The sequence below is a fragment of the Octopus sinensis genome, linkage group LG20 (assembly GCF_006345805.1).
Source record: "Octopus sinensis linkage group LG20, ASM634580v1, whole genome shotgun sequence".
Taxonomy (NCBI): domain Eukaryota; kingdom Metazoa; phylum Mollusca; class Cephalopoda; order Octopoda; family Octopodidae; genus Octopus; species Octopus sinensis.
The window spans coordinates 12360703-12375253 of NC_043016.1; the positions used below are offsets into that span (position 1 = coordinate 12360703).

A 14551-nucleotide genomic window follows, 5' to 3' on the forward strand; every position below is an offset into this window, starting at 1 on the left:
TTGTCAACTTCTACGGATGCTTCATTCGTAATTGTGCAGACAAGTTACTTCCCTTGACTCAGCTATTGAAAGCAAATACAAAAAAGGATTCTCCTATTACTTTATCTGCTTTTGAGTCAATCTTGAAGGAAATACATTCTGTCCCTTTGCTTGCACATCTGGTTCCCGATGCTCCTCTCTTTTTAAATATCGATGCATCAGATTCTGTGGTTGGCGCTGTTTTGCAGCACACTGTGAACAATCAGACTAAACCTTTGGCATTTTTTTGCTCCTCAATTAAAGCCAGCTGAATGTCGGTACAGTACATTTAATCACGAGCTCTTGGCGACCTACCTGTCAGTTCGTCATTTTCAACATCAACTCGACGCCTGAGATTTTGTGATTTATACTGATCACAAGCCTCTTATGTTTGCTCTGTCATCTAAATCGAACAACCACTCGCCTCATGCTTTTCTTCACCTGGACTACATTTCCCAGTTCACGAGTGACATTCGGCACATACCTGGAACAGAGAACGTGCCTGCTGACACACACTCTCGTCTTCTTGTGTGTTCCCTTTCATCTCCTGCTGCAATCGATTTAACTGCCATTGAGCAGGATCAGTCAACTCTGGACGCTTTGGATTTAGCTTCTACCAAGTTGTCCTGTTGCAAGTTTGCCTATCTCCCACTTTCGACTGCTGAAGGCACCATCCTTTAATAATAATAATGAAATAATAATAATTATGATGATGACGACGACGACGACGACGATGATGATGATGATGATGATGATGATGATGAAAATAATAATAATAATAATAAAATTATTGTATACAGTGCTCAGGTGCACCACAACTTGTCAAAAAGTGCGTATAAAGTATATGCAGTAATGTACAAATGTCTGGAAAGCAAACAATGCATGAGTCAGATGCATGCTTGCGTATGTATGGAGGGGAGAAAATCAGGTGTAGTGTTGGCGAATCTCAGAAAGCATGGAAGTTTTGAAGGATGCAGTGCTCCGACAATTAACAACTGATGCCGGCAGTTTGTTCCATGCTTCAGCAACTCTCAGCGTGAAGAAATGTTTCCGAAAGTCATGGGAGCTGTGCTGTTTTCTGACTTTGTAAACATCTCCACGATCAGATCCCTGTTGTACACCAGATGTCATCTCATAGGGTGAAGAGTGCTGTCCTAGAACTGTGATAATAATTCGGCCGATAATAAAGGACTTCAACCAGTTCTAGAGATCGTCTCTTACACCCATTGCAGGGAGTTTCACTTTGTGACACAGCTACTGGTTCTCCCAGACCGTTTGTACCTGAGAACCACCAGCACTCCGTTTTTGATGCCTTGCATTCACTGTCACATCCTGGCGTCGCTGCCTCAGTGAAGCTTATTACGGTTCGGTTTTTCTGGCCTAATATTCACCAGATGATCACCGATTGGGCACGCTCTTGTGTAAAGTGCCAGTGTTCTAGAATCCACAGGCATATATATTCGCGCTCCTCTTGGATAGTTTTCTCCTCCGAAGACTCGCTTTCGCCATGTCCACATTGATCTCGTTGGACCATGGCCTGTCAGTCGCAGTTTCTCTTACATATTGACATGCGTCGATCATTTCTCTCATTGGCCAGACACCATTTCAATAGTGGACATTTCCGCTGAGTCAGTTGCTCGAGCTTTCGTTTCTAACTGGATTGCTCGCTTTGGTGTCCCAGCTAAAATAACCACTGATTGTAGGCGCCAGTTCGAGGCTTCCCTATTTCGTGAATTATCACGAATCCTAGGAGTTCATCACATTCGTATGACCAGTTACCACCCAGCCTCCAACGGGATGGTCGAACGTTTTCACAGACAACTGAAGGCTGCCCTACGCACCACTTCTGACCCGCAGTCTTGGACAGAATTTGTTATTTCTTTATTGCCCACAAGGGGCTAAACATAGAGGGGACAAACAAGGACAGACAAAGGGATTAAGTTGATTACATCGACCCCAGTGCACAACTGGTACTTAATTTATCGACACCGAAAGGATGAAAGGCAAAGTCAACCTCGGCGGAATTTGAACTCAGAACGTAGTAGCAGACGAAATACCACTAAGCATTTCGCCCGGCGTGCTAATGTTTCTGCCAGCTCGCCGTCTTGGACAGAATTTTTGCCTCTCATTCTTCTTGGTTGTCGCACTTCTGTTAAGGCAGACTTAGGTTTCTCCTCTGCTGAACTCCTTTACGGTACCACCGTGGTACTCCCTGGTACAATGTTAGCGCCAGACAACTCATCGCCTCCTGATCCAACGTCGTATGTCACTAGACTTTGTTCGTATTTCCCGAGTCTTTCACCCATGCATCCGTGTGACCAGTCTATTCCCTTTCACATTCCAACGGATATTGACAAATGTTGCCTCATAACTTTTTTTTAAAAAATGGATACTTTCTAACGAAACTTTCAACAAATAATCGCTTATATCCTGCAGATTGAGTGTATATAGAGAATTGTTGGAAGAATTTTTTCCGAGGGGTTAGGGAGAGGAGTTTTGGAAAATTCACCCGACCCGACATTTTCCCCCTCATAACCTTCAGGAAAATGGGTATTTTTTAAATGAGATTTTATACAAATATCTTTCAAATGGTGTAGATTACGATTACAAAGAACTTTGTAGGCAAAATGCTTTGGAAGGGGGCGTGAAAAAAGTGTGTGATTTAAGGGAGATTTGACTTGTGTTTCTAGCACATCGCAAGACCACCCTCCTTATTTTTTCTCACTCAAATATGTATTGATGTTTTTCAATATTTCCCCCCGTAAACACATTTATGCTATATATATGTAAAAAAACGAAAATTTGATCATTTATGTTTTTTTAGCCCCACTCCCTGCTCCCTATTGTTTCTGTTAATATCTTCCAAAAAGATGGCTCCCTCACAGGAAATCCCACGAGGATAAGTGAAATACTGAACGAACAGTTCCAAAGTGTGTTCACTACACCTCTAGGACACAGGCAAGTAAACAACCCAGAAGAATTCTTTGCCACTTTACCTGTGGCCAAAGAGGCAAAAATTGAGTACATCAACATTGAAGATGATGATATCACACTGGCCATAGATGAGATTGACACAAACTCAGCTGCTGGACCTGATGGATTTCCAGCGATCCTTCTCAAATCATGCAAACGAGCCCTTGCAAAACCGCTACAGCTTCTTTTTCAGAGCTTTCTTGCAAGTGGTAAGCTCCCAGTCAAATTGAAAGAGGGGGTAATATGCCCTAACCATAAGGGAGGAAGTAGAGCAGATGCTAAAAATTATAGGCCTATCTCTCTGACCTCACACATCAGCAAAGTCATGGAATGAATAGTCCGCAAGAACTAATCATGTTCCTTGAAGAAAATAACTTGCTGACTGACACCCAGCATGGATTTCGACCAGGTAGAAGCTGCCTAACACAGCTCCTGCAACACTATGACTGGGTGTTAAAACAGCTACTAAATGGCTCAAATGTGGATGTAATATATCTCGACTTTGCAAAAGCCTTTGATAAAGTCGACCATGGTATGATTTGTCACAAACTGCGTGGTCTCGGCATAGGCGGAAAACTTGGAGAGTGGCTGCACAACTTCCTAAAAAATAGAAGGCAGGCAGTTATGGCCAATGAGCCACCTCCAAGGAAACACAAATAACAAGCGGTGTTCCACAGGGCACTGTCTTGGGGCTACTGCTGTTCATAGTGGCCCTTTCAGACATGCCCTGGGTCACTAACCGCAAAGTTCTCGTCAACGTTGGCAGCTCACCTCACCAAGGTACCAGGTGATGCCCGCAAGGGCGCTTGGCTGTTCCAGTGCCTTAGCCTCGCCATTGCCCGTGGTTAATGCTATGAACGTGCTGTTTTACTTCAGTTGATTCCGTTAAACCTTGTGGTGTGTGACCAGTAGAAGCGCTTGGTGCTGCTTAGTTGTTGTTTTTTTTCCTTTCTTCCCTACAAATCGTTTCAATACAGTTTTAGCAGAAAGATTTGGTTGAATTAGAAGAAAGGGATCTTTTCTAAAAGAAGAAAGTTCTCCCGTAATTTTCTTTCGCGCAAATAAATTTAGATCGCCTAAATGTTTATGTTAATTTAAGAATTTGCCAGCAAAATCTTATAAAATTATCAAGCTCCAGATCTTAGAAAAAGAAAGAAAAACAAGTTGAGTAAAATTGTGACAGTCCATATCTGCAAAAGCAGATACCAACCCGGCTCTGGCTCTGTAGTACAAATGTCTTGCTTTCATAAGTTTTTAATTGAAATCTTCCACCAAGCCTTAGTCATAATTTATGTTCCTAACACTAGCTTAATGATAACTAATTTATTTTACTAAATTCTTTGTTATATTTAAAGTAATTGAAAGAAACACAGAGCAACTCAAAATAAATACAGTAACAAAAGGGTAACGAAATTCTCAAAACAACGTTTACCCCAGTGCTTTTTTTACAACTGGTGTCACGATGCCCCAGCGTATATTCAGTCGTTAGGGCTCAGCGAGGCTATAAATTTAAATAATATAATTAGCAAAACAAATGTCCAAGTCTATACACTAAAAAAAATATGGATGAATGCAAGCGAAGTGTATGAGAAAAGGCACATTGGAGTACAGCAAATATTCCTCTAAGGCTTACGTTTTCTTGACTGGACTAAAACATTGCTTTACCTAAGGTAAAAAGAGAGCTAAGAGTGAGGTGGTGCGGTCACACGAGCGTGGGAACCTGTTCTACTCAGAATGTTAGTTCAGCTGTTTAAACTGGCGCAGCTTTTGTCGAGTACCTAATCTTATAGTTATAATTTTTATCTAATAATTTTCCAATTTCGGCTTAACACTTTAGCTTCGTTAACTTCTACTATTAATATCTACAGAATCAATATTTCTTAAAGAGACGATTGCATGGGGACAAATGAATAAAGATGACATCTTGTCCTCCGTGTTCCATTTTAAAAACGGTTTGTGTTCCATGGTAAAATGAAATCAAATTAATGGTTACTTAAACGTTTTAAAACACGAGACAGAAAGGAGCTACATAAGTACCTTGATCCTTACACTTTGTGACATTGTTATTTTTGAAAGAAATATTTAAGGTTCCTTAATCGTATAGGCTATTATTGTAGGTGGACGTAAACAAGGTCATCTTAGTAGCATTATTGTCACCCTGGCAATTCAGTGCACTGGTCCTATAATATTTATTTATTGACAAGCTGCATGATGCGTTGATCAGAACTGGACCCCTAGACCAGTGATGTCTTCGGAAGGAAAGCTACACATGTCTTTAGACGGCTGAGGACATGAAGTTAAAAAAAATTAAGTGACACTGTATTAGCGCTCTAGAAATAACCCCTGCAAACTTTTTCTTTCTGTTAGAGGATACATTGAATAATAATAGCAGTGGGAAAAAAAGAGAGATAGAATTATCATGGTTTGGAAGATATAAGAATTCGTGATCAGATCAAGGTAAATAGAGACCCCTTGAACGAGACTGCCATGAATCCTAGGGACGGTTACAAGTTTCCATTGGCGTGTCGAAATTACAACATCCCCCCTGAACTGGATGCAAATCCATTGCAGATTTTAATTTAAGCTATGGATATTCTCATCAGATCTGGGTAACAGGCAGAAAAACAGAGAAAAAAACAACCTATAGCATAATAATAATAATTATATAGAGATGCAGCACGGATTTTTGTCAGTGAAGAGGTCGCGGTTTTAAAGCGACGAAAATATTTTGACAAATTAAACTTAAATGTTGAAGTGAATCGAACGGTTTTTGTGTGTTTCTTAAATGGCTTATAAACACCTTCCACGCTGCAATTGTTTAATAATTATTTATTTATTCATTTATTGCCCACAGGGGGGGGGGGGCTAAACGTAATAATTCTGCTATATAAGTAAAAGGTCTGAAATTTTGGTGGGGAAGGGGCTAGTTCATTTAAATCGAATTTGAAAGAATGGAAAGCAGAGTGAAAACTCGGCGAAATTTGAACTCAGAACGTTTCACCGGACGAAGTAGTGTTGTCATGTATTTTTTGTCCGACATGATGAGCAAAAAAAAGGACTGAATGAATCAAAAACCGTTTTCCACTCCGCTTCTGTCGCCGTCGCTGCCGCCGCCGTCACCGCCTCCAACTTTGCGCAACAGTTTGATTTCGAGCCTCGTTTTGAAGCGACCAATCAGCGAAGAGTGGAACGGCGCCAATTTGAAATATAATTTTTAGTTTACATCAAACGTATTTTTGTTGCTCTCAATTTCTTTCAGTTGGTATGTAACTTATTCACTCTATTTATTATTTGTTTTGTGTATTTTCCAATCATAAATTTCCTCCTTCATTAACCAAAATCAATTGTAGTTATGATCATCGGATTTCTTAATTAGTTCGATGCAAGACTTAACTTTTATTTGATCAAACCTCTCTTGACATTTATTTAAAAAAAAAACTGCATATGGTGTGATTTGATGAAATTTTGCAAATCGTTCCGTATAGAAACGATTCAGTGATGGAGAGAAATTAGTTTTTACCTAAGGTAACCTGTACCATATGCACCTAGTAACATTTTTTTTACTCGCTTGCATTTCCGAAAAATAGACACACACATAAATATACACACACACACATACATAAAGATACACACACACACATAAATACACACACACACACACATATATACTCAAACACACGTTATATATTTACACTTTATTTTTTATTGTCGTCGTGTTATTAGAATTGTTTATTTTTAATTAAATATATATATATAACCATTTTTCATTTATGATGTACGAGATTTTTCGACATTATTTATAATCTTACAATTCTACCCACCAACATCAGAAATCACTAACGATGTATGTGTGTGTTCTTTTAACTGTCTATCATTAATTATCTCACAACCACTGCGACATGTTTCAATTTCAATACGAAATTTCGGTTAATTGCCAAAACCAGTACAACTTTAAAAAAAAAAACAAACCCTGTATTTACTCGATTAAAATACGATTCCCTAAATAATAATACAACCCCCAACTGTTTGCATTTAAATATCTTGTAATATATATTTTATCTTCAATCTTTTTTATCACTCCATTTAATTAATGTTTAGTGCGAGCTAACAGTTAATAATGTTAAAAATCGCTCTCATGCCCTGACAAAAATACCTATCGGCATTTTGTTCGTCTTTAATGTTTTGAGTTCCAGTTTTGCTGAGATAGACAAATTAAGTATTGGGATCAGACTAATTAAGTATTGAGATCAATGTAATTGATTAGTCCCCTCCCCGCAAACTTTAAAACCCTCGGCTCATGGAAGAAAATATTTAATAATACTTCTAAACTTTCCATAAAGTTTTACACTATTTTTTAAATTAAACTTGTCGCATTACAAACGGGTGAACATAAACAAACTTTTTCTTTTCGTGTTTAATAAACGTTTTTATGCGATACATTGTGTTATTGAAGATATTCAGAAATTGTTATTTTTCTGTAATTTGTAAGAAAATTTGCCCTATTTTTTGCTCCTCATCTTTTCAACTGAATTCAGATTTTGATGTAGACAATAGAAATTTTATTTTTCAAATATGTTTCTTTATTGAATAACATTTCTTTGCTATATTTTTCCATTGTCTTTAATTAGAGGCAAATGAATTAATTTAACCCTTTTTTTTTTCGGAGATTATCTTTCTTATGTATAAAATTTCGATTTATTATAATTTTTTTTCCTCCCGAGAATTCTTAAACTTTAATTGCTTGGGACATGTTTATATTAAGTTAACGTGACTATGTGATAAGTAAATCAAAACATTAGCACATTGAATTTAAATTAAGAAATTTCCATCGATATCCTCCAAATAACGGGCCGTGACAATAACAGTTAACTTTAAAAATAGTCACAAACATTTCCATAACACATTTCATATATTATTATTATTATTATTATTATTTGTATGTTATTAAGATGTGTTTCTACTTTTCTCTCTAGAAATGGCAATCCCAGTTAAAGTGGCAGTCCGTTGCCGACCATTGAATAACAAAGAAACCGACGAAGGTGGTCAGACATGTGTGGATTTTCCTTCCGAAGGATCGTGCATCTGTCTACGTAAAAAAATATTCGGTTTTAACTTTGTTTTCTCACCTGAAATATCTCAAATAATTTTATATGAGGAAGCTGTGAAGCCTTTAATAAATAATCTATTTTTAGGTGAGACTTTTCTTTTTTTTTGTGTGTTTATACTTTAAATATGGATTAATAATGTTTAGTGAGACGGAAGAATTAAAAATCGTCCATGACCTTTTTATTTTCTGTACCGCCAAGAGACTAACGGGAGAATAGGAGGAAGTTCACCTCTGACCTGCTTCGAATGCATGTAAAAGCAGACGGCCTCTAAAGATATCCTTGGTCCAGTTGAGGGTGTTAAACCGGTTGAGATTCACACTACCACTCAAAAATTCAGGAACTGTTCCTCAAATGGGATCTTCCACAGTTTCTGCTCACCATATTCACCAGCCACAAGCAAGGCTGTAGTTAAGGCACTTGCCTAAGAAGCTGCAAACTTCTAACCACCACACAGCCATGCATATGAGTAATTTTCGATCTCAATATTTTTGGTGAACATACACACACATATATGTATATATGCATGCCTAATATATATATATATATATATATAATATAAACCCATACCAGCATGGGAAGCGGAAGTTAAACGATGACTATATATATATATATGTGTGGAGGCGCAATGGCCTAGTGGTTAGGGCAACGGACTCGCGGTCGTAGGATCGCGGTTTCGATTCCCAGACCGGGTGTTGTGAGTGTTTATTGAGCGAAAACACCTAAAAGCTCCACGAAGCTCCGGCAGGGGATGGTGATCCCTGCTGTACTCTTTCACCACTCTTTCTTCTGTTGGCCTGCTCCCTTAGCCAGCGGGGTGGCTAAAACAATGCGAACGCATTGTGACCAGCGATGTGTAGCAACATCTGATGGTCTGGTCGGTCACGTGATATATATATATACACACATATAAAAGTAGATAAATGGCATAACAAGGCACAAATATTTACTGGAAAATAGCAGTCGTAATAAATACGACGCTATTGTATAGCTTCATATATGTGTGTGTGTGATATACATACACACACACAGATATATATATATATACACATATACATGTGTGTGTGTTAAATAAATTGAGACGACAAAGCCACGGTTATGTGGAATTTTATTTGCCACCTTCGGTCCTCTGGATACCAATACCGTATATATTTTTATATATACGCGCATTCATATATATGTATATATGCATTTATATATATATATATTTTATATATACATGAATACATATATGTATATATGGATAATATTCATATTTTCTTTGGTACTTTAGCTTGTTCCCTTTCTTTGCGTCAATTCATGAGTTTAGTACTCTGTGTGGCTTTTCGAGTTGTTTTTCACTCTTATTTCTAGCAATTGCTGGTACTAACTTGTACCCTTGTCTATTAACTTGCCTTTAGGTTTTAATTGCTTATGGGCCACCTGTATTATAATACATCTAATATATGGTATTCATTGTGTGTGTGTGTATATATGCATATCTAATATATTCATGTGCGTATATATATATGTGCGCAGGAGTGGCTGTGTGGTAAGTAGCTTACTTACCGACCACATCGTTCTGGGTTCAGCCCCACAGCGTGGCACCTTGGGCAAATGTCTTCTACTATAGCCTCTAGCCGACCAAAGCCTTGTGAATGGATTTGGTAGATAGAAACTGAAAGAAGCCTGTCGTGTATATATGGCCCTTGTGCCGGTGTTGGTGGCATGTAAAAGCACCCACTACACTCTCAGAGTGGTTGCGTTAGGAAGGGCATCTAGTTGTAGAAACTCTGCCAGATCAGATTGGATTCTGGTTCACCAGATCTCAGTCAAATCGTCCAACCCATGCTGGCATGGAAAGCGGACGTTAAATGATGATGATATAAAGTTTAGAAAGCTTCCACCCCTACTTGTGACAAAGGGTCTCTCGCTCAGAGTGAAAGTTGGATTGTACGATGCATGTGTGCGAACTGCCATGCTTCACGGTAGTGAAGTATGGGCTGTGACTGCAAAGGACATGCGTAGGCTTGAAAGAAATGAAGCTAGCATGATCCGCTGGATGTGTAATGTCAGTGTGCACACACAACAGAGTGTAAGCACCCTGAGAGAAATTTTGGACATAAGAAGCATCAAATGTGGTGTGCAAGAGAGACGTTTGTGCTGGTATGATCATGTATTACAGATGGATGAGGAGAGATGTGTGAAGAAGTGCCACTCCCAAACAGTTGAAGGTATCAGGGGTAGAGGTAGACCCAGGAAGACAAGGGATGAGGTGGTCAAACATGACCTTCGAACGTTGGGCCTCACAGAAGCAATGACGAAAGGCCGAGATCTCTGGAGATATGCTGTGACTGTGAGGACCCAACAAATAATGTAAGTTCATGGCTGTTTCCTGTACCAGTTTCACATAGCCCATCCAAAGTACCTTGGATTGCAGAACGACCTGCTGTGCTTACCTTGGATCGTAGGGTGACCTGCTGAGCTTGAGGAGACCTATTGAGTCAAGTACATCAGCATCAAAATAAATATCAAATGGAAATTGTAGTTGTGATACCTGTGCCGGTGGCACGTAAAAAGCACCATCCGAACGTAGCCGATGCCAGCTCCGCTTTGACTGGCTTCTGTGCCGGTGGCACATAAAAAGCACCAACCGATCGTGGCCGCTGCCAGCCTCCCCTGGCACCTGCTGGTGGCCATCACGGAGAACGGATGTTAAACGATAATGATGATGATATGCACACATTTACACAACAGGCTTCTTTCAGTTTGTGTCTATCAAATCCACTCACAAGGCTTTAGTTAGCCCGAGGCTATAGTAGTAGGCACTTGCCCAAGATCCCATGCTGTGGGACTGAACCTAGAGCCATGTGGTTGGTTGAGTGGGTGGATTACTGCAGCTATGAGGCTGTCAGCCAATTGAAATATCTGGGTCAGATCCAGAAAAAAAAAAATTTATATTTAAAGAGGGAAGGCCATCAGAGGCATGGTAGCCTCTGACTCTTGAAGTGCTGCATGTAGCCCTGGGACCTGTGGTTGAGAACTATTGATTTAGACTCTGAGATACTGTAGATGGTTGGTAAATTACATCTTTTTGACCAGTGAACGTTTGAGACGTTCAGGGAAGGTGGATTGCTGACAAAGAATTTTTAGCATCAAATCTCATTGTATCAGGTGAAGCTTAGGGAGCATGCCCGACTGTCCCAGCATCTCAGCTTTGCAGTTACCATTCAGTAAGGCTGTGTTTTCAGTTACCTCAAAAATTTTGAGAGGGTAATACTGATGTTCCTATCACTTTGTATAAAGAGAATGTCTATACTTCGTTTTGTCCATTTATTTATTTTTTTTCTTCTCACCATTTTCTTTTTACTCTTTTACTTGTTTCAGTCATTTGACTGTGGCTATGCTGGAGCACCACCTTTAGTCGAGCAAATCGACCCTAGGACTTATTCTTTGTAAGCCTAGTACTTATTCTATCGGTCTCTTTTGCCGAACCGCTAAGTTACAGGGACCTAAACACACCAGCATCGGTTGTCAAGCGATGTTGGAAGGACACAAACATAAAACATATACACACATATATATATATATACACACACGACTGGCTTCTTTCAGTTTCCATCTATCAAATCCACTCGCAAGGCTTTGGTCGGCCCGAGGCTATAGTAGAAGACACTTGCCCAAGGTGCCACACAGTAGGACTGAACCTGGGACCATGTGGGAACCAGTTAGCTGTCTCATTTCCCAGTGTGTATGGCCTGGGTATCCACATGATTAGTAAACAATCAGCTGGTTTCCTGTAGTTACTCATTCCCTCCATAGAATTCTGCGAGCCTCCATGCATGTCAGAGAAGGCAACAAGATGTTGCCCAACATATTTACTAGGTCATTAGCCATTGAAATGTGGTTACTGTAATTGTTATTCAGGTGATTTGCCTGAGAGCCTCATAAAATGGGTCCTTCTGAACAGCTCCCAGTCCTGATTGCATGTTGTATATAGGGCTCAAGTGTAGCTCTTGTGTTCTTCATGACTGGTCTAAGCTTTTCATTTTATTGTCCATAGAAGCAGGTGTGGCTGTGTGGTAAGAGGTCTATTTCTTAACTACATGGTTTTAGGTTCAGTCTCACTGCATGGCACCTTAGGCAAGTGTCTTCTATAGCTTCGGGCTAAACAAATCCTTGTGAGTGGATCTGATAAATGGAAATTGACAGAAATCCATTGTGTGTGTGTGTGTATTTATATATATATATATATATTTTATTTATTTATTTATCTATATATGTGTGTGTGTTTGTGAATGTTTGTCCCCAACTTGTGTTGGTGTGTTTACATCCCTGTAACGTAGCAGTTCAGCAAATGAGACTGCTATAAGTACCAGGCTAAAACAAAATAGATACTGATGTCGGTACATCTGACTAAGCTTCTTCAAGGTGGTGTCCCAGCATGGCTGCAGTCTGATTACTAAAATCAATAAAAGATTCTGCCTACCTCAGTTACCTTATCTACCTGTTTTCTGACAACAGTATACTTTCACCCACTGCATTGCTATGCCCACCCACAATAATTTGTACTCTGGAAGACTCCTGGAGTAATTTTCATCTTGCCTCTTGCTCACTGTACACTTCTCTTTACCTCCACCTTGGTATCTCTATCTTTCATCGTTGTGATGTTGATGGGGGTTGTCGTAAAGTTTTGAACCTGACAGCAACAGGGAATATCCTGTAGTGGGTGTGTAAATTAAATGACCGTTTTCAGGAATGGTTTGAGTGATTGTTTGGTGATGGTCAGTGGAGTTTCCACAAATAGTCAAATGCTTCCACCTCTAATTGATTTGCTATTCTTTCTTTCGTTCACTAACTAATTACTACCAGTAATTACCAACATGATGTATGAATGATATTTTTATGACCCAGTTAGGCGCAGGAGTGGCTGTGTGGTAAGTAGCTTGCTAACCAACCACATGGTTCCGGGTTCAGTCCCACTGCGTGGCATCTTGGGCAAGTGTCTACTGCTATAGCCCCAGGCCGACCAATGCCTTGTGAGTGAATTTGGTAGACGGAAACTGAAAGAAGCCTGTCGTATATATGTATATATATATATATATGTGTTTGTCCCCCTAGCATTGCTTGACAACCGATGCTGGTGTGTTTACGTCCCCGTCACTTAGCGGTTCGGCAAAAAGAGACCGATAGAATAAGTACTGGGCTTACAAACAATAAGTCCTGGGGTCGATTTGCTCGACTAAAGGCGGTGCTCCAGCATGGCCGCAGTCAAATGACTGAAACAAGTAAAAGAGTAAAAGAGAGAGTTCATTTGACTGCTCCCCCATCTCCTAATAATCACCACCACTCTTATTTCATGACTGTAACCTTGTCTAAAGATGAATCCATAAAACCCATTTGCACCGACTGTTATAACTTTAAAATGAATGCACATCCATATGACTACTCGATCTGCTAAAAATAGCATCTAATTTGACTACATTAACTTCTTTCTCAAATTGCAGCCTTGTACCTCTTTTCTCTTTTACTTGTTTCAGTCATTTGACTGCGGCCATGCTGGAGCACCGCCTTTAGTTGAGCAAATCGACCCTGGGACTTATCCTTTGTAAGCCCAGTACTTATTACATCAGTCTCTTTTGCCGAACCGCTAAGTGACGGGGACGTAAACACACCAGCATCAGTTGTCAAGCAATGCTAGGAGGACAAACACAGACACACATACACTTATATATATATATACATATATACGACAGGCTTCTTTCAGTTTCTGTCTACCAAATCCACTCACAAGGCTTTGGTCAGCCCAAGGCTATAGTAGAAGACACTTGCCCAAGGTTCCACGCAGTGGGACTGAACCCGGAACCATGTAGTTGGTTAGCAAGCTACTTACCATAGAGCCACTCCTGTGCCTAAGTTATAAATAAATTTTATATAATTATCTTAATGTAAATTTCTGTTTTGTAGGATATAATGCAACTGTCCTTGCCTATGGCCAAACGGGCAGCGGCAAGACCTATACAATGGGAGGTGCATACACAGATGATACGCCTGAGGAAACTAGAGGAATAATACCAAGAGTTCTTATCGATATTTTTGCAGAATTCAAAACAAGAGATATGAAAGTCTCTGCAGGTGTTTCTTATTTAGAGGTAAGGTGGTTTTTTTTTTCTTTCTTTCTTTCCTTCCCTTCTTTCTCTTTTTCCCTTTCTTTCTCTTTCTTTCTCTCTTTCTTCCCTTTCTTTCCCCTTCCCTCTTTCTCTCTCTCTTTCTTTCATTCGTTTGTTTAAAATAAATATTACAGTATTCTAATGAGAATTTTCTAATTTTGAAAATGTAAATATGTACCTACGAGCAAAACGCCCCCCTGTCCGACGGACAGTGTTGAATTGTCAAACATTTAAACCAAATTTTCTCAACCGTCCCATAGGCTTCCCCTTTCAGAAACACTGATTTAACCTAAATTTGAGACACCA

At 39.5% G+C, this 14551-nt stretch overlaps 1 protein-coding gene across 1 annotated transcript in view; it reads left to right on the plus strand.

The window, feature by feature from the left end:
• The first annotated feature begins 6116 nt into the window (after positions 1-6116).
• Positions 6117-14551, plus strand: part of LOC115222679 (chromosome-associated kinesin KIF4A-like) — a 55313-nt gene continuing 46878 nt past the window's right edge. Inside the window, exons 1-3 of the mRNA XM_036511530.1 lie at positions 6117-6253; positions 7965-8183; positions 14043-14227. Of these exons, the coding sequence (XP_036367423.1) occupies positions 7967-8183; positions 14043-14227 (402 nt within the window). The 5' untranslated portion in view covers positions 6117-6253; positions 7965-7966. The remainder of the gene's footprint in view (positions 6254-7964; positions 8184-14042; positions 14228-14551) is intronic.